This window comes from Rhea pennata, chromosome 12 (genome assembly GCF_028389875.1).
Source record: "Rhea pennata isolate bPtePen1 chromosome 12, bPtePen1.pri, whole genome shotgun sequence".
NCBI lineage: Eukaryota > Metazoa > Chordata > Aves > Rheiformes > Rheidae > Rhea > Rhea pennata.
Genome location: NC_084674.1, coordinates 11634776 through 11662129, shown reverse-complemented (window position 1 = coordinate 11662129; position 27354 = coordinate 11634776). Strand labels below are relative to the sequence as shown.

The 27354-nt window shown below is 41.6% G+C and overlaps 1 protein-coding gene across 5 annotated transcripts in view; it reads left to right on the top strand.

Annotated features, from left to right (window-relative positions):
* The window catches only part of SLC6A6 (solute carrier family 6 member 6), a 55949-nt gene that overhangs the window by 8217 nt on the left and 20378 nt on the right, over nt 1-27354 (top strand). For 3 of the 5 annotated variants that reach the window (XM_062585444.1, XM_062585442.1, XM_062585443.1), the window contains 4 exons: nt 15705-15944; nt 16653-16787; nt 19046-19280; nt 25069-25201. In XM_062585444.1, the coding sequence (XP_062441428.1) occupies nt 15716-15944; nt 16653-16787; nt 19046-19280; nt 25069-25201 (732 nt within the window). In that variant the 5' untranslated portion in view covers nt 15705-15715. Of the gene's footprint in view, nt 1-3405; nt 3463-15704; nt 15945-16652; nt 16788-19045; nt 19281-25068; nt 25202-27354 lie in introns of all 5 variants that reach the window. The other 2 variants (XM_062585445.1, XM_062585446.1) reach the window with 1 other exon arrangement.

The following is a 27354-nucleotide window of genomic DNA, read 5'->3' as shown; positions in this document are numbered from 1 at the left end:
TCTGGGGAGATTTGAACACCTTATGCTATTTCCATTGTGGTTGTTTTAACACAGCATTATGCCTCAGCTTTCCATATGATCCTCTCACATATACCCGTCCAAAAATAGTTGAGTTTTTGACCCTTCTTCCACACTCATTAGTGTCATACAGAGAAAGTGTATTACTTGGCTACTTGCAATCACCTTCAGGTCTTTCGTGGATTCATAGCTTTGCAGCTAGCAGCTCCTCAAGAGGTGCCATTGCTCTCCCTAGATGTAGGGCTTTATAATTCCTAGCACTGAATCCTATCCCATTGCATGCTGCTTGCTTATTACACTTAGAAATGGTTTAAAACTGTATGCCGACATATTTATTTTAATGCCCCGAGATCTTATCCTATCATTTATGTAGAAGCTGTTACTTTTTCTCATATCTAGAGCCAAGAAGTACTTACATTTTATATTTTGATATCTATTGCAACTATTTTCTGCATATTACTCCAGACCCCTTTCCCAGCTCCATCATTCTTGTTTGTATACCATGTATTCATTTGCCTCACTCTGGTTATAAGAGTTCATAGTGCAAAATCTGACGGATTTAGTCTTCTCCTTTTCTTCATTTTGTACCTTCTCTTATTATGTAGTTAGTATATTGTCGCTGTATTCCTGATATGCATGATACAATGTTGTCTTTCTCAAAGCACAAATAATCTTTTCCTCACCTCTTTTGGGGTTTTGGTAAGCTGAGCAATTGAATGGCACCAGCCCCCTCTTACCGAGCCATTTTATCTAAGTTCTTTTGTGGATCCTTCTAATCTCATCCTGTCTTTTCCTTTGCGTCGGGGAAACCTCGTCTGCTGGGGTGGTGCTATCTACACCAAGAATAAAACTAAAATGCTGATGAATCACAAAACCAACTAAACAAAAAGGTTGTGATTGAAAAGTTTGTTGGAGGATGTCTGTTTGGTGCTGTCATGAAGCAAGTCTCTTGGATCAGGTGCTGAAATGCAGCAGTAGCCTATTTTGGGTCAGGGAGGGCATCATGTTTCTTTATTTTATATATATATATTTGGAGTAGTAATACAGCAAGCAGTAGTCGAGGGAGAATGAACGGAAAAAGTAAATGATAAAGAGGAGAGAGCAAACTGCAAGTTTTAAGTTTGGTATCTGAATGCCCGAAGGCATGGGCCAGGGGCTTCATGATAGTTGAACGCAGTGTAGATCATCAAACTAGGAATTCAAAAATCTGATCTGTACCTGGGTCTCAGTTTTGCTCCTCCTTTCCATCCAGCTTACCAGAGTAATCCAGATCCAGGGTTTCCATTTGTACCTGAATAGAAGAGGAAAGGAAAGAAATCCTTTCTTAAATGTAGATTGGAGAAGACTAAGACACAATGCAGTTGTTAAAATAATTCAGCACAATCACCATTTACTTGTAAAACATTGGCTGGAAAAAACCTAGATGATTTCCTCATCTGAAATCCATTTTGGATAATATATAGAGCGCATACTGTTCTGTCCCAAGCCTGACTGATGGTAGATTGCTTTGTAGCTTTTGTATTTATCGGGGGGGAAAAAGAGAGAGAGAGGAATCAGTAGGTTCTTTTACAATCTAAATTTAACAACCCTAATTATTTCAAGCAATTTAAAAAGGAAGATAAATCTAGCTTGTTTATTACAGCTGCTTCATGAAAACAGCAGCTACAAATAATACGCTATAATGAAAATCTAGCTAACATTGTCTTGAATTAACCAGTAAAAGAGCAAGGATATATTATCTGGACATATTCCTGCATTCCCTGCTAAAGAAGGAGGATCTCTCAGTTGAGGAGAAGGTGGTTATTTCCTAAACACTGTTTTTATCTCATTGGGTGAAATGAAGACATTAGCATTTCTGCATAGGTGAATAAGACTTCTGACAGGAAAAAGGTTTGGGCTCTACTTGCTTTTCATGTAATTTTGCGCTTTCTGGAGTACATTCTTAGAGGAAGGTAGGTAAGCTAAATGCAAACAAACATGTTAATAAATCGAAGATATTTATGAAAAAGGTGGAGAGTAGGAAAAATGAAAGGAAGACTGTTTTGTGAGCAGTAGCACAGAATCTACAGGAGAACAGTGAAAGAGCATAGGTCAGACGGTGGCAGTCGTTGTTCAGGCACAATTTCAAGCAACTTCCACACAATTAAACACTTCAGGAGATTCAAGGTGAGAAAATAAGCAGAACAGGTCATTATTCACTGTTGTCATTTGTGCTAAAGTCATGGCAGTATTCCCCAATCGCTGTTTGGAACCTGTTGTGTTAAGCACTGAAGAAAACACCTGAGACCACACAGTCCAAATTCCCATTTTATAAAGCGAAAACCCAGGAACAAAATATTTGTACTGGCAAACATTTTACTTGGGCCATACAGAATGTGACAGAGGGAATAATTGCCTCCTTGGGGATCAAGGAGCAAAAGCACTGTAGGTTCAGATGTTTGTTTATGTTATTCCTTCCAAGTCACATTTTGAGATATTAATGTTGTTTAATACCACCTGTCAAATTAGCTGCAAAGAAGTACAAATTCAGGATGTAATTCTTAGCTAATATATACCCATGTAGCATTGTTGATTTCAGCAGCACTGCTATTGCTTTATCCTTTTTTAAGTGGGGTCAAAATCAGACTCCCACTTACATTATAGGCACAAGAGCATGTCTTGCAAGCCCCTATTGAGGAATCAGTCTTGGTGACCTTCAGATCTGTGGCACTTCTGCAGAAGCTGTGAGGCCATACTTGGACAATATCCTATTTGCCCATTTCTGAGCTCACTGGTCCATTTTTGCTGATGAATAGCACTGGCTTCAGTGGGCTTATTTCAAATGTATACCAGTGGTATGCAGACCCTTGAATTGCATTACATCAGTGTGATGAAAGGCTCCACTACTCCTCTGAAGCTTTTGGTGGTACTAACTGGTCATAGTGTAGCCCAGGCTCATTTCAGTTGTCGCAATTGTAGGAGAAGAATTTTCTTGTAAACATGCAGTTTCTTCTGCCACTGCTTTATCCCTGCTTTTAAGCATCTCTAATGTCTCATTACTGATAAAACTTTCCTGGATTTCCAGTCTATTCCTGCTCTTGGGCAGACTCACCAAAAAGCAGATGCTTTGTTATTTTTTTCCTCCCTTAATGTGACAGAGCTGTCTCATAAGCAGTTAGCACAGGGAATGTACCTTTCCTAGGCAAGGGGGAGCATTTCAGACCTTATGGAGAAGCAGCTCTGTGTGTCTCAAGGAGGCTGTCTTCTCTCTTAAGAGAAGAAAACCATTTCTGTCATCCGCACTTCAAGAGTTACTCTTTCATGGGAATGTTGGCACACAGGAAGCTTGATTTTGCCAGGTACTGAGTGCCTTCTGCAAAGCATTGAGTGCCATCCTATCCTTTGCAGCCAAAAAGGAGTTGATTGCTCTTGGCATCAGGCAAATCTGGACCCAGAAGACCACAGGTAGTATTTACCAATTATTTATGTGCTTTTGCATGCCAGAGGTTGTCTGAATTGATTTCCCTACAATACAAGAGAATTCAGGCATTAATGACACTTGCCTGCCACTAAACACATTATTTTTTGAAAGTAATACAATAATAAGCATGAATTTTATTGCATTGCCACAGGGAAATTAAAAACAAAAAAAAATTAACTGCAGTCCAAATAACTATTAGCTCCTTAGAGCCATGGCAAGTGTGTGAGTTGTGTACCCTGAATGAGCACCATATGCCAATTTATTATGGCACCGTGAATCACAGGACACACTGAAAAGCAGTAATTGCTTGGCATACATTGTAACATTTATTTGGATTTTTTGTTTGTTTTTTTTAAGAAATATATTCTTCACTCTGACAATAAAATGAACATTGTCTGATATGCCAGCATTAGAGGCCGTTGCTTATTTTATACTTAACCTGGAGCTTACTCACTTGTCTCTCACCACACTCATCCTCTATAGCTTTTTTCTTTGTGACTACTTGTATCATATGTATGCAGTGTCAGAATATCAGGATTGTGCTTTCCACTCAGTATTGCCTTTTTGTTTTATTTTAATCCTCTTCTCCTCTCGCCTCCTTGTGTTCTTTCTTGGTCTGATAGGGAAATTTGGACTGGATATAAGAAAAAATGTCCACCCTGAGAGTGATGGAGCACTGGGAGGGGCTACTCAGAGAGGCTGTGCAATCTCCACTCTTGGAGGTTTTCAGATCTTGACCAGGCAACCTGACCTGCTTTTGACATAGGGCCTGCTTGGAGCAGAGGGGTGGACTATATGACCTCTAGAGGTCCCTGTCAACCTATATTACAATATGATTCTGTTTAATACCCTTTCCCTGATAGGAACGTGGTGATGTGTGGTCGTTAGTTCTTCATTCCCCATTGAGTCTAACCTCGTTCATGCCTGCATAAAACAGGAGTGACCTCCCTATGGCTGATGAAATTATAGAGGTTTTACTTGTGTGGTATCAAAATCAAAATGCAAATGGTAACTTCAGTTTGAATTAGTAGGTGAAATTTGTGTATTTCAAAAATTAGTACGAATTTTGACTACCAGCTTCAGGAATACCAGGATTTCACTTGAGACCTCTAAAAATCTTCAGTAAGTGCCAAGTAAAGCTATCAGTTAAAGAGTTTTATGCATAATTATACCAGGATGATAGATATTTAAAAACTAGAGATCAGCTCTTTCCTTTTCAGTTACAAATCATGTTCTGTAGCAGCACAGCCTCAAGTAGTCTTGAAGAGAGCTTTGGGGTATTTAGGGTTTAGCTCATCGCCAGGTGCCCTTGCACTGCAGTTCTGTGCTGATTTCCTCCTGTGGCTATAACCACGTGAGGGATTTAATGCTGCACAGAGCATCTGTTTCGCAGCTGAATGCCTTCCCAGTGCTGCAGCCGTGTGCCAAAGAGCTTTGGACATGCATAGGGGCTTACGTGAGCTCTGTAAGGTAGCAAATTTTCACGGGTTGGTCAGTGTGCTTGCAAAAAATTCCATTTTTTTGGCATATTGCATTTTAAGTGCACCTGAAAAAAAGCAAAACCACGCTCAGGTTCACCATATCAGTCTAAGGAATTTTCAGTGATGATCTAGCTATTACCAACAACATGAAGAAACCTCCAACTGCTAGCAAAAATAAAAATAAGGAAATAATTTTATAGGGTTGCTCTTTCTGGAAAACTCTATCAAGATTATGTGGTTTTCTCCATGTCTCTCCTTTATCAGCAAGAAATAAGTGGCTTATACAAACACCTTATTTCCCATTAGGCTTTGTCAAGAGTCAAGCTTACAGATGGGGCCACCAGAGCGGATTGTGATCTCTCAGTTTTAGAGAAAAAGGCTGAGTCTGAGCAATCAAAAGCCATTCTTGTCCCTTGTTCTGCAAGGCAGGACTCTGAAACCAACATTTAACAGGACAGACTTGCTTTCCTATACTTCTTCCAGCAATTGCTGCCTTTCCTCTTCTGTAACCATTTAATTCTCTCCCCTTGGTGCAGATCCTCCTTCAGTGATGCAGTGGGCTGCTCTTTCAAATTTAAAAAGGGACTTGTGCTATGGGGAAGCAATACAGTAGCAGAAGATACTGTTACTCAGTAGAGTTCAGAGTTTTTCTGCTCCACTCCTTCTGCAGGGCACAAACTACTGATTACAAGTCAAATTCAATAGACAAGATAGTATTCAAATAAGGGATATAAAGCAAAACATCTAACTCTGAATCACCTGGGTTTGCAGCTCTAGAAAACTGTCAGAAGTTCACAGAGCCTTTGTATGCCTCTCAGCCATTAAAGAGGTCTACAAATGTAAAACAAAATAAGTTATCTCACTTTCTGCCATTAGCTTGCATACAGAGCATTTTTATGACTAGCTCAGCTCTTTGTCACGTACCCATCATTTATAAGGGAACTGCAGTTTCCCACCTGTCTGTAATTAGCTCTTTTGCATTCAAAAAAAAAAAAAAAAAAAAAAGGAAAAAAAAAACACACTCTCGTGATGAACAGAGCTTTGGGTGTTCAAGGTTAGTATGCCACCCTGATACCTCGTGTAAGAGTGCTAGCTTAGATGAAGTTACAGTAAGAAAGAATTTAGCCTCCGCTGCTCAGTTTTGTGAACTTTGCCTCCAAACTGGTAAACAGAAGTTGATTGAGTTTACAGTAGTCAAGTTACGACTATAAAAGCAACCTGCAATGCAAAGCACTGGCTGACATTTCTTTGGAAAGATAGGGCATGGAGGAAAGTCCTCGAGCTGTTCCTATTTTGTCCTGCTCTACCCGGGGACGCTTTCCTGCAAAAACCAGCAGCAAAGTGAGTGTCTGTAGCCCATGGGAGGGAGCAACCCTGGTATGAAGGTAGGACCACAGATACCTTTTACTTACACTGGGTCAGCCTGTGCTGCTGGCTCTTACGAAATCCCTTTGGAGTCAGCAATTCCCGCGTGGGTTCAGTGGGGCGTTTGTCCAAGTAGCGTGTGGGATCGGGTCTCCGGGCACGGAGCGGGCTCGCTGCCTTGCAGACCGTGCTGCACGGAAGCGGTTTACGTGTTACTTTCCTTAGAGAAGTAAAGTGGTGGTTCCAGCGCTCTCTGCTTTCCGTATCTGCTGACATAAAAACGAACGCAGCTCTCTGTGTGTGAGAGCTGGTGTCAAAGGTCTGTGGCTAAGTAGAACTGAAAATACCTCTCTGAGGAGATTAGCCTGAATCATGTGACGTTTAGACGCTTACAGGGTTAGTGGGGGATACAAAAGGTTTTGCTTCCAACTCCAGCCTTCAGAACAGATGGGCAGCGATCGAAAATTTGTGATTTTTGATCAAATAATGCCCAGTCGGTGGCTTGCAGGAAGCAGCGGTGCTCCTGCTGGAAGGGCCTCCTTGAGCCGGGGCTCCGGGACGTCGAGAGGACGGCGCAGCCGCGGCGCCCAGCCGAGGCCACCCTGGGTTGAACAGCAAATGCCAGTGCGCGGCCTTGCAGGCAGGCACCTGGCACCAGCTGCACAAAAACAAACACGCACCACCGTAGCTTCGCCTTGGGTTGTTTTTTTTTTTTTTTTTTGGTGAAAGTTTGCAGTTCAGGGACGAGTTTTGCAAGGTTGTGCTGTCTCTGTGAGCTTATTCATCAGCTCCACCACTTCTTCTTTTCGCACATCCCCTGTAGAAATCCCCTGCGCTCTGTTTTGCTCTGCCTATCGGTAGTTTCTGGTTCATTTCCTGTGTGAAATTTGATAACGTTTAAAGTTTCTGTTCCTTTTTTTTTTTTCTTGAAGGAAAGAAAACAACAACAGTAAATTAAAGCTCAAAGTGCTTAGAAAATCTCTTACAGTTCAAGGCCTGGGAGCAGCAGTGTCCACTAGTGCACCGCGCTGCTAGAGCAGGAGGTTGTCTCCACTTGCTGTACAGCTCTACTAGCTATAGTAGATTCATGTTTTCATTGATTCATGTTTTCACTGCTAATTGCTGCCACCGTGGAGGAGAAGTCAAGACTGAAGTCAAAAGTGACTCATTCTCGTCGTGGAGCGTCGGAGCTCACGGCTCTGTCCTCGAGGCTTCCCTCAAACTCCGCACTCCCGCCGCGGGACTCGCGCTGCTGGCCGCGCGCGCGCTTTAACCGCTTTCCTGGTGTGACTCGGTGGCCGTTTTGCACGCACGTTGCCGTGTTGCAAACCCATTCTTTCCATTTCTGGTGCATGGTGGAAAATCCTGGCCTTTCAAGTATTGCGCAGACAAGAGGGAGGAGCAAAGAAAAAGAGGATTATTCCCCTCAGCCAGTGGTGCTGGGATTTAAATTTGTGAGAATAAGGGGCTTCAGTTCAGGACCTCCTCCCCTTGCAAATGGGGAAGCTGCTTGGAGGCGATGGAGAGCTCCACCAGGCACAGCCCTGTCTCTAGCTGTATGAAAACCTGAAATCCTAATTATTGCATGACATATTTAAACAGCTGTCACAGGTGGGTTAGAAATCTGTCCTCAGATATTGTTTAAAATTGAGATGGATGGATAGAAAAAAATGAAAACACAACTCCATCTGTGTAATTGAGGTGTCCTAGCTAGATATGGCAACAGGCTGGGTACAAAGCTAATTGAAGCCTGTAGTGTGTATGGAAAACTGAGCTTGTTTCTCCCAAAACATATAATCTTATGAATATATGCAATTATTTTCTGTTTCGAAAACATACTGAAAAAAATACATCAATCTTCAATTAAGAAAAATCCCTGAACAGTAGCATTAGTGGACATCAGTGAATTTAGGGCCTAATTTTAATTAGTTGCAAAAACAGGTAAGTATAGAATGCTTTATTTCCAAGAAAAAAGAACTTTGAAGTAATGAATTTATACATTTTATTGTGCATTTGCTTCATCAAGTGGCTACTTTATTGTTTCTCTTCTATGCACTTGGGCTCTACTCTGTTATCATTGCACTGAGATTGCTGCTAGAGGGTTACATGCATTTTAAGTGCCTTGCAGATGTGTCAGATAGATTCAATACATTATTAATCACATGCAAAAAATTCAATAGGCACAACACACAACACTGACTGTTCAAGTTCATAAGCTTTGTAGGCTTTAAGCTTTTTTTTTTTTTTTTTTTTTTTTTAACAGTATCAGGAGCATCCCTTCATACTCCCTAATTTCTTATGTGATTTGAGTGGCAGTAGAACTGGTTTAATTGACACTGAGACTTGTAACTCCACTGAACAGCAGACCTTTAAAATCAAAAAAAGTAAATAAATAGGGTATTCCACTTAATAAAAATCTGCAGGATGCAAGCTGATTGAAAAGGAGAGGCCATGCACATCTTTTTGAGACAACCATCTCACCTGGAAAGCCCTCATTTTGCCATGCCTCTTGGATATTACCTTGCATTTTGTTAAGGACCCTCCTTTAAAGATAAGGGCCTGGAGAGGTGATGCTGTGCTGGGAATTAATGCTTTTTTCCTTTTGCGAGGGGAGAGCTGGCAGAGCAGCAGGGATACACGGGGAAAGCAGCAGGGAGTGGGTGCTTCTTTCCTCTATTGCTGATCAGAGGTTGTTACCTTGCACCCCCCTGAGGCGTTAAATCAGGTCAGCAGATTCGGTCCTACCTGGGAGACAGGAGACAGGGTGGTGCCCACAGCAGGATTTCCAGAGGACAGAGTCATAACCAGTATGATGGAGTGCACCAGTCACCTGCTGGACTGCTGGCTTTAGTTGTAACTAATTTATTCTTTCACATAAATCGGTATAGCAAAATGGGCAGAGTATTACTTGACTGTAGATTTTCTGCTGAAACCTGACCAAAGGTTCAGCTTTTTATACCAGCTGTGAGCTGTGACCTGATACCTATATGAAGAACATGAATGGAAACACCACAGAGGAAAAAGTATGTGGGGGGGAAAAGACACCTTTTGTCCAGACCACAACAGATTAAAAAGAAATTGCATTAAGCCTTGGGCTTTCCTTTCATAATATACTTCAGCGATATAAAGGAATGCATTTTGCTCCCAGAAAATTTTCAGTAGCAGATTTCCCAGTCAAGCTTAGAAGAGAAGTATAATAGTGAAACAAGAGGAAAAGACGAAGAAGCCATATGGAAGATGGCAAAAGCTGGAAGGAAAAATGAGAAAGAAGAAAAGATGAAGGGATAGATGTTATAATAAATACATATACTCAAGAAAAAGAAATAAGAAAAAGAAGATCTGAAGAGTCCATTAAAGACAAAGAGAATGGGCAAGAATTATTGCAGGGAATTTATTAGAGGCGTTTTTAAGAATAAGATTAAGAGAGACAGTGTGTACATTTAAAGTTTTTCTTTTCAGAAAGTACAGTAGGTAGTTTGTTTGATGAGGCAGAAAGAACTTGGATATCAGTTAAAGACAATAAATGAAGGAAGTTGGTCTTTGGTTCCTGGTGTCACCTCCAGGGCTGCCAAACAAAAAGAGATTTTTTCTCTTCTGCAGATCAGAAAGACTTGCACAAAAGCCGTAAGTCTGATCAGGCTGTTTATTTTAACCATGTATTGATTGGCTTAACCACACTGCTGCATGAAGGAGGAAGAGCTGTCAACATCAAGAGTTACAAGTTTCAAATTCCGAGTAATCCTAGGAAATGAGCCAAACAATAAATACAGTTTTATTTGGGATGTGATCCTACTACTGTTGAAATCAATATCAGTTTTTCCGTTGTCCTCAATGGACTGAAGCTGGTTGTTTGAAAGAGCAATTCTAATCCAGCAATAAGTGCTTCTAATTCTGAAATATTCATGACTGTAAGACACACAAAAAAGTCCAAAAGCAAACCACAGATACATTGACAGATCAAGGAAAACTCAATTTTGTATAGGAGGATGACTTTGATTTCCAAGATATGCAATAAAGAATGGTAGGAAAATAGGAGAGGTGGCAATGTCTAAAGAGGCCATGAGTTTAAATAGCGTCATAAAAGTTAATTATAATGCGATAAAAACACTGTCTTTCAAAAGCCATGAGACTATAATGAGGGAGAACACACAGAGAAGCTCAGGATACACAGCCAGCAGAGACCAAAGTTAGTAGCAGAGAGTCCTTGAGAACAAATGTAGTGGTACACATCATGCTACAGAAACTGTCCATAAAATTAGCAACCTGGATATGCAGTCATTCTTCAGGCAGAATTCCCAATAAAGATGCAGATTCACTAAGTTCGTATTTTGCTTTTAGATTTCTAGTGGGAAAAGAGGCTGTAAAATAATTTTTCAGTTACCATTCTAGTTGCAAATTCAGAACGTCATTGAATCCCTATTATGTGTTTGTGTTGCTATGTGTTGACCAAATAAGAAGTTGCTCCTTTGCAATGGTTCATGATCTTCAGGTGCAAGATTGCACATGTATTTTAGCATGCACAAATATTTACGATATCTGTGTGCATAGGCAGCTTTTGTTTCCTGCATGTCCATCAGGGGTTTGTACACCGCTGTTTTGAGGACTTGATTTTTAAAGCTTATTAAGGGAAGTAAGGGAGGACATGATGAATATATCTTTGGGGCTCTGACTGGTAGGTGTTACCATACACTGGTCCCCTCTCACTGGGCCCTAAGAAGCATGGAGTGGATCATTGCTGTAACCCTAGAGCAGAAGACAAACAGTGTATTTTCAGATGCATAATCCTTGGGTTTTCTATCAAAAAACCTCTGTGGTTCAGCAGTAACGTGAGCTGTACGTTTGTTCGGACAACCGACGGGTTCCAGCTGCGCTAGTGGCCTTCCCTCATCTACAGCACTCCTCATCTGAGCCTTCTGTGCAGTGTCTCCTGCTTCCCCGACCGCTCATTTTTTGCATGTTATGGAGGCTTACTTCTCAATGCCAGTATTTTTCAAAGGGCATGGGTTATCTGAGGTGCAGGCGGGACGTGCAAAGATCCGACAGTTGTAGCACGGGAGAGAGTCCGTGGAGGGCTGCCCGGGGTTAGCTGCAAAAGCTCGCCGCTTATGGTTAATCTTTTTTGGCATTTTCAGCCGAGCGCCGACAACTAATCAGTCATGGGGGAACAGCAAGAGCGATGGGGTCATCGCAGGGGAATATTTTGCCGGAGGGATTTCGTGCACCTGACTGACAGGTGGCAGCGGGACAGACGCGTGATTCTTCTGCGGGGATAAAGGAGCTATTGACTGCAGGGGGGAAGGGGAGCAGGCGCTTGGGAAGTGCCAGGGGACCGCATTTGCTCCCGTGTTAGATATTTTTCCACATTTCACTGGCATTGATTTGCCAATCGATAACTTCGGCCTCCGTTAATTAGGGTTTGTTCCAGCATACGTGAGAACCGACTCCGGCGCTGGCTCGGGCTGGATCCTTTCTCCCCTTGTTTTCAGGTCAGGGTCTCGCTGGCTGGCTGCACTCAGCCTCTTCACATACTGTAAATGGCAGCCTTGAGTGCTGCTTTTTATTTATCCATATTAAGTTCATCAGATCAAGTTGAAGCTTCCTGGAGGGGGAACTCTCACAGGCAGACGTGTCTCGGCAGCCTTGGATCACTCGCTTTGGACTGTGCAGTTGTAAGAGCATTTTCTTACAATATTTTTCCTTGGGGGAATTAGATGGGCTTAGATCTCGGATACCATCCCCACTAAGTGATACAGTAAAAATAACCTATTCTTCTCTGGTTCTGACCTGGGCGGTGACAACATATTGTTTCAGCATCTCTGTCAGACCGTTTCCCTTAAGAGCCATTTTAACCTCACCCAGTGGGACATAACTAAAGGAAATGAAACTCCAACCCCATTAAGGAAAAAGACAATGCCTTTTACTAAACAAACTTGATTTTCTTGGCTTTTCTTCGCCCAGGAGAATCGCCTGTACCCCCCACCCTTACTGCCTTTGTAGACAGTTCCTGTAATTGGTAATGGCTGGGTGGACACCAATGGTTGGCAGCAAAGGGGGATAAATCCTACATCCCTTGAACGTGACACGGGCTAGGACTGCAGTCCCAGGTGGCCGCTTAGCGTCAATTCCTATGGTGCTGGCCGACCGTACGTGCCTGCCAGCCACATCTGCTGGCCCTCAAAGCACAGTCAAGGGTTTAGCAAGACTAGATAGAAGATGCATGGTGAAACCGGGCTGTTACATGTTTTGCACAAGTGTCAGGTGCTGTACCTTGCCCTGCTAGAGCTGGTGACTTGCCACGAAATCCCAGTGGTCCATCTCCTGGCACCTCCAAAGCAGGTGTGGCCTTGAGGGTTTCTCATTTGCAGGCTAAGGGAGAGATGGAGATCCATCTTCACACTCCAGCTGAGGTTGAAACAAAATTTACACTGGGTAATTAATTGATTTTGGGGGCTTCAGCCGAATTAGAATTCCCTTTTTAAAATGCAGTCCCACACAGCTGCAAAGTTGGAATCTGAAAAGGCACCATTTAGCACTGTGTGCGTGTAATTAGGACAAACCGCAGGGTGATCAGCTTGCCTTGGGGAGCGGGAGGATGTACAGAGTGCAATAATCTGGTCGAGCTTGCAAATTCTGGGTAGAACTGAGTAACACCTAGGTCAAAGTAAATCCGCAGTGAAGAAGATTAGAGTGAGATGTGAGCCAGAAAAAAAAAAGGGGGGGAGAGAGAAAGAAAGAAGAGAAGAACTCTATTGCAAGATAGAGGTGAATGGCTAAAAATTGCAATCCTGGAACACTTTTTCACCTTGGAGGGGGCTGATGTCTGTAGGTCCCCTCAGTTTTCACACAGAGATTCCCTTGGTGCCCAGTGTTCTGTTTCTGGATATTTCCCGTATCAGTCATCACAGGGAGTAGTTAAGCTCCTATTTTAGACCTTAATCCTATGGGGATCCATACATTTATATATCTCTGTGCCCTATTAAGCAGGTTTGCAGCCATCCCAGGAGTCCATCAGAAAATGATCTGAAAAATGGAAGAGTGCCCTACCTGCTAGACATGAGTTATGCTCTCTTTTGCACACTCTTTCTCCACCTTCTGATAAGTATTTCAGTAACCTTTGTGATGAGCAATTTCCAAAAGAGACAGGGTGAATGCCCTCCATGCCTTATCCCAGAATAGCCTGTTGCCTGATGGTTGTGACACTCTCCTGCAAGATAAAGGACTCAAGTAGCACAAATAGCCAAAGAAACTGAAATTAAGCTATCTGCATCCCATGTTGCTAATACAATGAGGACTTTGGTCACCTTGTAGGTATTGTTTTGGAAAAAAGGATTACACCTTTTTTTTTCTCCCCCCCCCCCCCCAAGAAATTACTGCAGAGGATGATGGAGGGTCGTAACTGCCTGGGGGACCTGGAGTGAGATGTTAATGCCCCAAGCAGATAAAGGCTTCTGCGAATCCCTCTCTGAGGCACCTGTCTCTATCTCCAAGTGCCTTATTAGAAACCTGATTTGCTTATTGTGAATTAATTCCCTGAAGCAACTAAATACTGTTATAGAGCTGGCCTTACCGTAGTTATTCAGTCACTACACTAGTTAATCTCATACCTTGTTTCTAACAGCAGCCAGTAGGAGACATTTTAAAGGACTATACATGACCTACCCCCATACCCCTGTAACGGATAGTGGTTATCCACCACTCTGTCTTCAGCTTTCTCCTTCTATGAGCTCTCTCTGCTGTTGACTCCTAGGTATTGCAGCTGCTCGTATCACCTCCATGCAATCAGTAGTGGCATTAAAAAAAAAAAAAAAAAAAAAAAAAGCAGAAAGTCATCATGATTAGCACTGTGCAGATTAAAGTTCCTTTTCAGATCATAGGCTGGTAGGCAACTGCTATTGCAATAGCTGCTTTGCAAAGGCCAGCAATATGTCACTGGGGCAAGTGTGGAGCTGCTGTGTTTTGTCAAAATTTAGCCTTCTGAGTCTTTCCACGGTGGATAGAAAGATTTATTGGTACAGTGATGCATATCTGTCTCAGAAGTATGTTCGGATTAAAAACTTCCTGCAGAGCTAATATCAACTCAGGTTTCAGGTCACTGCCACAGCTAAATCAGGTTAGAGATCAAAAAGTAGCAAGCAGGTACTAGGCCTGCGGCTATCAAGTGGGATAATCTGACGCATGATTTTTTATGACTGTGCATACATAGTGACATGTGCAAGTAGGGAGTGGTTATGGTCTGGAATAGACTTGCTGGTTTGCTTGGTTCTGGTGAAAATTTTGCATGCTTTTCAGCATCAAAACACTATACAAAAATAACTGGTCAGATCCAGCTACAGTCACTTGAGTTATGCAGAGAATGAATTTGCCTTATATACCTGAGTTTTGGTTTACAGTGAGAAATACAATTTGTTCCTTATTTGTTTTCATTAGGAAGTCTTGGATAAAAAGACACTTCTTCAATAGAGTAACTCTATTTGGTATTATTCTTACACAATCTATGATTTTTTTGCATTATAAATTTAGCTAGAAAGGTGTGGTTTAATTTGCTTTTGGTTTTGCATCAGGTGACTCATGCCACATTTTTAATTAACCTAGGAACCATCATTCTTGCAAAATGTGCAGTTGCATAGATGTATAAAACACAATAATTGAATATAAGGGTTTATTTTTTTCCCTTTATTGATGTCAAGGGAGAGCAGTGTAGTTACGAAAATGGAATAAACTGAAAAGATTCCTTCAGCTCATGCAGGTTGATTAGGACAAATGACTTTCCAGTCCAGTTTTTATGAATGTATAGTTTTCTAAAGGCTTTATAATACTTCAGGGAAAGGAAATTGCAGGCAATAAATGATACGGGACGATTCAGGTGTTGGGAAGCAAAGGAATGAATTTTATCTGAAAAAGGTGAGATTTGCTGCTCTGCTGTGTTTCACTTGAACTTTGGCGACGGAGTCCGATGCGGTGATTTGCACCTTATTATGGGCACGGAAACAGCCTGAGACGTTTGCCTGTGCAGCAGAGGGGCTCCGTAATGGAGCTGAGGCTCCAGAACAGCGGTGGCAGATGCGGGGCGCAGTCTTTACGCACCTACACACCTCTCGTCTGCGGCCAGCGAACAGGCGGCGGTGCCATGCCGCTGCTCTCCCCCACGCTGCCCTGGCCGCTCCAGCCGTGGCAGCAGTGAGGTATCTCAGGGTCCAGGAAAGGTTTGTCTCTCCTGATCAGTAAAGGCAGCGTATGTTTTGATATCTCGACTAAATGGCAATGGCTTTTATGGAACTGAGTTGAGTGTGGTTAAACAGTCCTTGCAGTGTTAGGGAGCTGTACCAGTACAGGCTGTTTAATAAACCCAGTTTTTGTTGGTTTTTTTTTTTCCTATATAGAAAGCAGAAATATGGCAACAAAGGAAAAGCTGCAGTGCTTGAAAGACTTCCACAAGGACATCCTCAAACCTTCCCCCGGCAAGAGCCCGGGGACTCGGCCTGAGGACGAGGCAGAAGGAAAGCCGCCCCAGCGGGAGAAGTGGGCGAGTAAGATTGACTTTCTGCTCTCCGTGGCTGGTGGATTTATTGGGTTAGGCAATGTCTGGCGGTTCCCGTATCTCTGCTACAAAAATGGCGGAGGTAAGTACTTCTTATTTCCCTCTCGCAGATCAGTGTGCCTGCCTGCCTCTCGTGCTTGCTATTTCTGAATGCCTTTGCTCGGTTAGAAAAAATGATAATCAGACATCTGCTTTCTGCCTTTTTTTTGGCCAATATTTAGGAGATATTGTTGTACTACTTAATACTTTATGTTAAAACTTGGTTGTGGAAGAACAACAAGAATTTAAAATTTGAATATTACTAAACCTTTTACTCTCTTTTGCTTCTGCTACAGCTGAGTCTGAGTTTTAACTGTAAGATATGCTGTTAATATAGATCAGTAGTCTGAGTCACGCACTGCAAATCCAGAGTAACTCAAGTCAAGGGAGCTGCTGTATGGTAATAACAAAATATCAAACCATTGTTTCTACTTGATTTCAGAGTAAGAGCATTCTGAATTAGGGTAAATTGTTGTGTGTCTAACTCCAATGTTATTGCAGGTTTTTGCTTTAAAAGGTTTAAAAAGGTATGAAAATCCTTTCCTGTTTCTGAAATCCCTTTCTAATTTTATTCACCTGTTCCCCTTGTAGCATTTGAGTATGAGCAAAAATATTCTCCCCAAAAGATTATTGCATACAGATAAAAAAATCTGTGTCTTTGTCTACCTACGCCTGTTAATATGTTTTAGAATAACTTGAATAGATTCACTTGCTTCATCTCAATTTTGTACCATCATATTTTTCTCAACAGGTGCATTTCTTATACCTTATTTCATTTTCCTGTTTGGGGGAGGTCTTCCCGTGTTTTTCCTGGAGGTGGTGCTAGGACAGTATACCTCCGAAGGTGGAATCACATGCTGGGAAAAGATCTGCCCTATTTTCACTGGTTAGTACATCCTGTTGTTCCTTATTGCTTAAAGACACCTCTGTAAACCAGATGCAGCAATGTTATTCCCCCCATATCCATTAATTCAGTTATTTGCTGTCATAATTGAGAATATGATATTGGTTCCTGGAAAGATGGAAGTCTGAGAGTCTGAAAGACAAAGTAAGGTATTGATTTTGATGCTGTCATCTTGTTAACTGGCAGGAGGGCCAATAAGCAGGAAAGACATTGCATATTATGCATTAAAAGGGCAATTGTGCATTGTGTTCATGGGTGCTGGAGAAGTCGGGATTGTTTCGGAAGGCTGGCTGAGCGGAGCCTTTTATGTGGCCTTCTGTGGAAGAGTCTTCAAAAGATTATTCTGGTCTGGAAATGAACTCCTGCCCTGTAAAAGCTTATCACTGGCATAATCCCTCTGTTGCTGATGCAGCCAAAACCTGGGCAGCATTTTGTAGTAGGATTCAGGAATGGGACTTTAATCGTTACTGAGTAAGTCCTGGCAAACAGTCGCGGTTGTTTCCTATTATTAAAGGGCCTTTGCCAACAAACGAAGAATCACTCGTTACTCACCGGAATTGTATGAACACTGCTTTGGAAGTTAACGAGAATGAAAAATCAAAGCCAGGTTACTGAAGTGAGGATGCCTGCCTTGTATATAGATCACCTCTCCAGGCTGACAGCCTAGGCAGAATTATTTTAAATAATTGCACTATATAGAGGGGCACTCTTTTTTCCAAAATCTTGTTTGGAATGAAAGGTCACTTTGCACTGACTTGTCTCCAGCTCTGCCACTGTTACCACTGGGGACATCTCTCCTTCCTCTCCTTTCAGGCAGAAGCAAAGGTTTCTAGGTGGCTCATACTCCCACCTAATATTCACGTTACTGAGGTTGATGTAATTGTGCTGCTTTAGCTCAATTTTCTTTCTCCTCCCACTTCTATGAAGCTTTTCTTTGAGGAAGAGGAGGAAGAAAGAATGTTCTTTGTTTAAATAACAATATTCCAGGCATCCATGAGAAGAGAAATTGTTGTTCTAATAATGTGACTAGCTATATATTCTGCATGAAATGCAGCTGTGTAGAATAAATAGTTCTTGCTCTGGCAGTTTTAACCCAGCATAAAAATAATCCCTGGTGGTAAAGAGTCACAGCGTAATATAGTTTGAAACTGTGAAATATGAGGCAGGTATTCCAGGTGCTGCCACAGTCATCAGAGTGATGCTGGAGGGAAACTTAAAGACTTTTCTTCCTCTTGTGAGAAATTGCTCTCTCTGTTTTTAAAGGAAATCTGTTTTTTTCCCCTGCTATTCCTAAATGGCAAACTTTGTAAGTTTTTGGAGGCTCACATTCTAGATACTGAAAGATTTTCAGAAAATGGGACTTTCTGGAGTCTTTCTGTTTTTTAAAAAATAGTAACTACCTCCGACTTAACACATAGTTTGAATCTGCCAGTGGAGCTAAACTGCATAGGTTAGAGATATCAGACTCAGAAGAATAGTTTTGGCGTTCAGTTAAAGCCTTCTCCAGAGCAGCATTCCACCAGCTCCCTAAATTGTGTAGGACTTGGCCTTATCTGCCCATGACCCTGCTTTTAAAACAAACAGGGAACATTTTTTATTGTCAAATATTGATAGCAGAGTTAAACATTGATCTAATTAACCATAACAGCTACCAATATTATACTTCCTTTGCACAAGTGAAATTGGGGCAGAAATTGTAGCTTTCACATTGATAGCTCTGGAATTTTCCTTTTGAACTCGTTCAAGAGTTGGCCTGTTTTGCACATACGCTGCGCTGAGCCAGTCAGTAAGTCTGAGTGGCACGTGGGCTCCGCAGTGAAGCAGCCTTGGAGGAAACTGCCCCGGCGCCCAGTGCTGCGAGGATGGCGTTGCCCGTGTAGGCACACAAGATATGAAATGGAGCAGCTCACAAATGAGCAAAGCATGATGCCTTGACTTCCTTCCAATAAAAATGAAAATAGCTGGATTGGGTTAAAATGGGTCCTGCAAACCTCCCTTCCAATCTCAGCAAACTCTAGCTTGGAAATTCAGCCCAAAGTGCCAATACCAGTCAGAGATGGTGGCAGGTCTGTACTTCATGTGAATGGCTGATAGAATTGGGTTCAGTTTTAAGCAACGGTGTGGTAAAGAAGGACACAAGTCCACAAAAAGGTGGGAAGAGCACCAACTACTTGAGATCATGAGACGTCCTACCAAGTGGCTGTTACATAGGTGCGTATTTTTTTTTTCCCTCCCGCCAGGAATTGGTTATGCTTCCATAGTGATTGTGTCCCTTCTGAATGTGTACTACATCGTCATCCTGGCTTGGGGACTCTACTACCTGTTCCAGTCGTTCCAGAGCGTCCTGCCGTGGGCACACTGTCACCAGAAGTGGAACACGCCAACTTGTGTGGAAGACACTCTCAGGAAAAATAAAACACTCTGGATATCACTGAATGCCACTAACTTCACTTCTCCTGTCACAGAGTTTTGGGAGTAAGTGCACCTGGTTTTGTTGTGCTTTTGGGATGCTTCTGTTGCGTGGCTGAGATTTTCCTGAGGAGCCTTGGGGAATTTTAAATATGAAAAAAGTGCTCCAAATATCAGTTTTTAGATCATTTTTTCTCTACCAGTTCTCACCATTACTGAAACAGACTAGTGAGCCTGGAAATAGTGGAGGAAAGTGTTAGAGGTATAATTGCATTTATCCAAGAGAGTAGAGGGAGCCATAAGAACTGCCTATGATTTTGTTTACTTTTTTGAAGAAAACTTACTCATTGCTGACTTGGGATTCTCTAAACCAAGCATTAGAATAGGAACAAGTCCACTACAAATGCTCCAGTAGTAAGGATTTACAGTGGAAACAGTAACAAATCACCACCCTTGTGGCCACCTCTATCTCTTTTTCCCAAGCTGTTATCATTTTAAATATACTTTGTGAAGCTGTAACATATCTCTTACCAGACTGATCAAGATGCAAGGCATTGACTTTGCAGAGAAAACTGGCAGAGGTGTTCAACATTTTTCTATAAGTTTCTCAGGTCATTTTTGTTACATCGTTTTTCTCTGCAGTCTTTTCAAAGACACTATTTCGCCATATGCCTGGACTGCATCAGGCCCAAGCTTCTTATTCCCATTTATCTGTGATAGTTCAAGCTTTTAATTGTATTGCGTAACTTGATTTCTGAACCTCAGATCTCTGGGTGTTGATATAGGCATCAAAACATAGCAGCAGAGAAAGACATCTGTGGGGAAAATTATATCCAAATGATCTACAAATAGCTTAGGAAAAAATATTTTTTAATTGGACTGCTGAGATGGTCACTTCATAGTAGAATTTGGTTCTGACCCAGCTTGGCTTTTTCATCGTGATTAAAATCCAACTTGCTTCCCTGATCAACTTGTACCTACTTCTCTATTTTTAAAAATAAATATCAGCCAATAGCCCCAGCAGGAATAATGTTCATGCTGAAGCTATTTGGCCTGTGTTAGGTTTAGAAAAAGTAATCTTATGAACTGTGCTAAAATTTATAACACAAGAGCCAAAATACAAAATGCAGAATAGGTCTTAGATTGCCAGTTTTTCAAAGTGTGCTGATGACTAGTGTGACTGACAGAGTACAGGCTGTTCAAGCAATTATTTTCTCTGAGCCACAAGCACTGGAGTGACAGATGCTTTCCTAGGTGATTTCCTCCCTTGTAAATACAGACTGAGTTGGAAAAGATTTGTTAAATAATATCTTTGGATGCTTTGTGGGAACTTGAAGGCAAATTTAGGTACTTTTTATTCGTTTGGATTCTCCGACAGTGACCCTGGGACCAAGGTCTTTGAATCCAAATCAGTGGTTGGCTCGGTAGGATATTCAGAGGTCTCCTCAAGCCCTCCATAAGCATCACAAGTCTGCAGTGCTGCCGTACGGTTGCTCTGTTACATAAAAAGAGTTAGTTACAGCAAAAGAGATGTGAAAGATTAAATGAACAAGGGGTTCAGCAAGACAGGATGGTAGAAGAAGGTGGGGGAGGTAGAGATGGAAGTGAACAATGGAGAATCTCACTGAGAGACGGAGGAGCAGTGGAGGAGCAAGAATGAGCAGTGGGCTTGTGGCAAGGGCAGCGAGGGCTCCACTGTACATGGCCTACTATATCCCATGACACCCATGAAAGGGAACTCCAGGACCTTTTGGGGATGCCAGAGTTATCTATGTGTAAGGCTATGGTGTGTATATGGTGGAGGGTCTAATAGTGCAGCAGCCCTTCTGTGGGTTGGGAGCATGATGTCCCCATGGGAGCACTTTCGATATGGAGGTTTTATTTTAATTTCCTCTGAAATAAATCTAGTTTCTGTCCTCAAAACTGCTCTGCAAACTGAACCAAATCCTCCTTGAGACAAAACCTTACGTGTAGAGTCAGATGCCTGAGACTAGAGAAGAAATCTTTGGTCCTGACAGCACCTTCCTCTGACTTCCCCATGCAAGTAGTTGTATGTCTGCTCACTGTTCCTTTAGTACAGTCAGAGCAAAGGTTGTTCAGGGATTAGTGCTCAGGGAGATAGCTCTCCTTGCCTTTTGCAGCCTCTTTAACTTTTGTCCTCAAAGAGCAGTTTTAAACATCATGAACTAAGCTCTTCCCTGGAGTTGTGCCAGGGAGAAGTTTGGCTCCATACCACTACTAACACAGACATACTGTCCTCAGATCACTGTTTCATCATGAGGTAAATTGTCCTAAACAAAGCAAACTGCCTTGAAAACTCATGGCACTTACAGAAGTATTAAAAATAGCTGATCTCTCCACATAAACAGCTACTGGTATCTTAAAGTAAGAACAGAGATCATGCAGCACTGTTGTAAAGAAAAGATGTCACATGGCAGAAGCTTTTGGTACCCTCAGTTTTTCGCCAGCCATGCTACTATTCTTAATGGCTCTGAAATGGAAAATAGTCTCAAGAACATGCCCACTTTCAGCTACTTTGCCATTGTAGCCAATGCCAGCTACCACATTCAAAGGACAGGTCAATAAATAGTCTCAAACTGAAGATATACATCTGCCCTCTGGCACAATTAATTCCAATTTAATTCAGGGGTTTGGAAGTATTTGGTTTCTGAAACCCAATGCCATTTTCATTTGGGTGATTTATGTAGTATCCTCATCGGTGCTGCTTTGTAAAGCTAGCCCTGCACAGATATAATTGACCACATTGAGACATTAACCTCTTCGTGCTGAAGAACACGTGTCCTTCCCAGCCTGGCTGGACATATCGTACTGCCTGATATTTCAGTTCATTTGAACTAATGTTCTGTGCAAATCACATGCTTGCTTGAGCAGCAATAAAAGGGGGTTAAGCAAATCTGGCTTTGTATCAGGAGACTTACCTCTTGGCATCACATGCTTCAGGTTTTATTTCTTGAGATTTTATTTAAAGTTCAAAGCCTTAAAGGCTTACACACATATTAATACATAAGGGATAAGTGTTATGGGGTAATTATGATAAAACAAAACCTCTGATTGTCTGATGCTGGCCAAGTGTTTATAAATATTTGGTAATCAGCAGACTTTATTCATCCAAATCCCAAGAAAGACCATCACGTGCTAATGGCATGTAATCCTGAAGGGAGCAACAGAAAAACTAAACACAATCCGGGGCAGCTGTCTCTGCCTTTGAGGGCAAACTTGAGAATTAGAAAAATCATTTCATAGTCTCCCTGTCATAGCCCCTGGTACATACGGCTTCGGTGTTAGTAATTCTTGTTTGCGCAATATTGAAGAGTGCTTCGCCTCTCCTGGTACGAAAGGTCCTGTCTGCTTTCACTTGATTAATGAGCTGGAATATCCTTCAAGGATTGTGTAACTCTCCTCATTTTATTTTTGTTTATGTTCTAGAGCCAGTTACGACTCCTATTACATTTCCATATTCTGTATTACTAGAACACATCAGTGTATTAACAAGGTTGAAGCATTCTTGTTTACCACAAACTCAGCCTCAGCATGTTGTCCCATTCATTATGTATGAGTGACAGTTAATGACAGCACATTTACTATAAATTATAATTAATAACATCTTCATGCAGAAAAGATGTAAAGTTAGCTGAGAGAGCTTGGTTTTATCTATGTAGCAGTGGGTTTTGTAACAAAAATGAAGAGCTAGAAGTGTAGCCCAGCTCCTGTTCCCCCCAGACTTGAATTTTCTAGGTATTGAGTGTGAGTAGTTCTACTACAAAAATATATTTGTTTAGCTCTTACAACATAATTTTAACACTGAGGTTCTGCTGGAAATTCAGAGCAGATCCCTTAAGGTATTCTACCGTTGTGAGAAAGGATAATGCAGAATAGAGAAAGCCCTCACACTTCTTAATGCGCTTGCTGCCCCGACATTGGAAAGTAGCATTTCTAGCTCTCAGTAACCCGCTGCGGTGTCCTCTGAGAAAGCTGGACAGGGTTGCTGGGTCGTGCTCTAGGTGAGATGACCATGTGTTTTTAGTTCTGTAATAGGAAGCAAAGAGGTCTTGGGTAAATGCTTTAATTGGTCTCCTATTCCAAAACACTTTTGCAGTGAATTATTTATTGCTTCCTGAGAGCTATAGGTTACCTTTTACTTTTTAATAGGAACTGCCCCTTTAATTGAAAAGTTGCCATTTTTAAAAAAAGTTCAGAAGAGTACAACTGAGGTTTGTCTTATAAAGGTATTTTCTTCTTTTGTGTATGCACAGTGGGTTTTTCTCTGATTTCTTTAGGCTCAGGTGAGCCAGGACTGCAACTTTATGCAAAATAAGCATTATTGAGGGATTTTTCGTAACTGTTGACTAGCAGTGCTGATTAAGGCAGACTTGCTGTCCTGGTGCCGCTAATTCTTCTCCATAACAAAACACACACGTGTTTGAACAGCATAAAGCATTTGGGGTGAGAACACATTCACACATTCAGGTAATCTGAGTTTGGCAGATTACCTGAAATTACCAAAAATTTGGCAAGCAGAGCAAAAAAACCACACAGATGAACGTTTGAGTCCTATTAAAGTGGTCAGTTTCAGGATTTCTTTCCCAAAAACTAATTGCAAATTTTCCATCGGTGACTTCATTAGCTGTTATTTCTTTGTGTGTGCTTTACACTCCACTCCTGTAGGTGAAGGAGAGTTGCTGATTTTTGTATTTGGCAGAAAAGAAAATTGTGTAACTCTCTGTTAGGTAACAAGTTAATTTATCTAGTTTTGGGCAACGCATTTCTGTTTTGATTCTGTTCAAAATTCTCCTTAACTGAAAAAAACTTGCTAAACCTTGAGCTTAGTAGGTTTATTTCCAAAGGAGTTTTACCTAAGTAAATAATAGGAAAAAAAATGTTCTTTTATTCATAATGATCATGAATAAATTAAGTATCAGGTATGTGAGATCTCTTCAGTGCATGAGGATAGTGTGTGTTGCACAAAGTGAAAAAAAGTGATAGTTTTAAATCAGTATTAATGAGGAGCTATGGCAATTACCAAAGAGAGTATCACAGTGAATCTTTCCCCCTCAGGAACAGAGTGTTCTCATGGTCGAGTCTTGCCCCCTTAAGACCTATCTTAGAATAGGAATCTCTTTTTGTGTATTAACGAAGTGACAGAATAAAGTTTACAAGATATGTGGAGTTAGCTAACAAGACCCTCCTCGTGGCGGTGGTGGCTGCCGTTGGCAGCGTGCCCTGGACGTGGTCATGTGCAGGCAGCCAGGAGAAGGCAGAAGGACAAGAGAGCTTGTATCTAATGCAGAATTTGTGCTTCATAGCCACCCAGCGCGATTTCCTACACTGCTTTTTCTCTTTCCTCCTTGCAATAGTCACAGTAATGAGCTGAAAATGAGGAGAAATGCACAAACACAAGGTAGTTCCCAAAGTCTGTGATGGAGATGATGTGTGCAGTGCTGCCGCATGGCTTCAGAGCTGGGGCTGGAGAGATGCCAGGGCAAGTCGGTTCTGCATCGCCAAGGGGAGCAAGCACAATAGCCACAGTGCTTTGAGCATGCATACTTATCTCATACCCAGGTGGTCATAGGCTACTAAAAAAAGAGCTTAAAATGAAATGTTTGTGGTATATATTGTCAGGAAGAAGGGAGAAGTGACAGGACTGAGTCCTGCAAAGCTTAACGTTACTCAAATAAACAACGCTAACTTAGACAAGCAGCATTCAAAGGACTGGGATATACCAGTGCATCTACTGTCATAAATGCAGTTTTATACTCTCAGACATCATAACTAGACTCTGAACTAACTGAGCTCCTGCATCTCTCTCTTGCTTTGTTTTCTTTCAAATATTTAGGCGCAATGTACTGAGCTTGTCCTCAGGAATTGAAGATATTGGTATTATCAAGTGGGATCTAGCATTGTGTCTCCTCCTTGTCTGGGTGATATGTTTCTTCTGCATTTGGAAAGGAGTCAAATCGACTGGGAAAGTAAGTGCTCTTTTACCCTTTTCATAATCATTGCAATAAAAAGTTAGCAGACATCATGAGTACTAGGTAATGCCATTGCAAAAATATTTTTGCACTGAATAAAAGAGGGATTTGAATGTCTTTGGAAAGTCATTGCTGGCACTCAAGGTACAAAATGCCTTTGAGTCCAGTAGCCATCATTGCAGTGGCATCACAAGGTAGATGCAAACAGCTTAGGCAGCTTTCTGAATACCCCTTTACCTCTGTGAGGAAGAGCATCCCGATGATGATTGTAACCATCTTGGGAAATCTTAGACTTATGATAGTTGTAGTACTCTGTGCGTCCTACCCATGCTCTCGTATCAGCCAAGTTCTCCCTCAGTGGAGTGGAGCGGTTGTTAACATAGCTGAGGGGGAATGTCTGCAGGCAGTGGGAACTGCTGGCTGCATAGCATTTTTGAAATGCTGCTCACTTACGGAAGAGCTCTGTGTAGACCCAGCAGACTAAACTCAGTTGCTCTTTTAGAAGTACTCTCCTTAGCAGAGATCCTGATCTAAAACTACTGTGACATTCAGGTGTTTTTTACCAAATATCGAATTCATTTGCAGTCTGCTTATCAGGGCTCTGACTCACTTTTTTTCTCTACTAAAAACCTGAGATGCAGCTTAGGGCTGAGTGAAATGAGAAGAATAATGAATTCCTTTCTCTTTAGTGTCTGCACAAAAGCCAGAGTAGTAAAGCAGAGGCTTCACTTTTGCATGTCTCTGTAGCTTTACTTCTTTCCCCATCATATTCTTATTAGTCTGCTCTTTAGAGTCACGTTTTTCTCCAAAGGGTGACAGTTAAATCATGCCTGAACTTCACTCTACTCCAGTGCAAGTAACAAATTATAGAAAATCTTGGTCAATTACTTAGCAGTATGGGGCATGGTATTACTGCCCCTTGGGTACACGAATGTTTTTAAGTCTAGTTTCATGAGAAAACAAGGCTTTTGAAGCCATTGCATTTGTTTGTGTCTTAACTTTCAAACCTGTTGTTTGAGTCAATGTTTTCAGATAAATCTGACAGAGTTAGAGGAGTCTCAGGATGTTAAGCTCCAACAAATTTCTTGTCAACTAGGTAAAAGGGAGCAACTCTGTAGGCTCACAGCTGAAAAAAAAAGGGCACAGGGTGAACCCTTATTAGATCCCAGAGAACTCACAAGAAAAGAGAAATTGTGAAGGCCTCAGCTGCCAGAAAAGCATCATTTTGCAGTCGTACCTCACTAGTTCCTGAAGAATCAACCAAGAGACACAACTCCATAGGAAACCAGACCTCATTAGTTCGTCTGTTCACTAAACTAATTCTTTCACTGTCATTTCTGTCTTGCTTTCTGTGGTTTTCTCATGGAGCCTCATTAAAGTCAGGCTGGTGCCTTATTGTGTATTCCTGCCAGGTTTTGCCCCAGAGAACAGTTTCCGCACCTTTAAGTATACATTGACAAAAATGTTTGTGTTCTCTGTTCCCACTGATTGATGTGACGCACAGAGGTGACTGTGTAAGTTTTACAGTGAAGGTGAACGCAGTAAGTCTCCCACAGAGCAGAACGGAAATGCCCGTTTCGGCAGTGTGCTTCGTGAGCAGGGGGTCTGCTTGACACGGGCTAAGATGGTTCCAAGAGATTTTCCAAGTTCTTATTTCAGGCTCCCATGAATGCAACAAAATCAATTTGAATCAGTTATCTAATGTTTTTTATCTTCTAGAAACCTAGCAGAATTGTTCTTATGGCCTCCTTTTCACAGTATCCAAGATCATTAGGGGATGGAGCCACAGCCCAGTAAAACCATTGGAAAGTCTCTGGTTGACTCCATTAACTTTGGGGTCATACAAAAGTAAACTGTAAACTCTAATGGAGGACTTTAATTATTTGAAAAGTCTAGTTTACTTTAGTAGATCATTGTTTATAGCACTTCCCTGCTTTCCAGCGTGTTAATAGCTCTTAGGAGAGCAAGAAAAAAAAAAAAAAAAAAAAGAGAGAGAGAGAGAGAAGAAGACACAGTTTTTAAATCTTGTAGTAGCATATTGGGGAAATAAATACCAAATCATGAGGGAAAAAATAATAATTGTGCTTATTCTTTTTTTGGATAATGTGCTTGATCTTTAAAACTCCTTCAGAGCTCCTGGAGAATTCTTA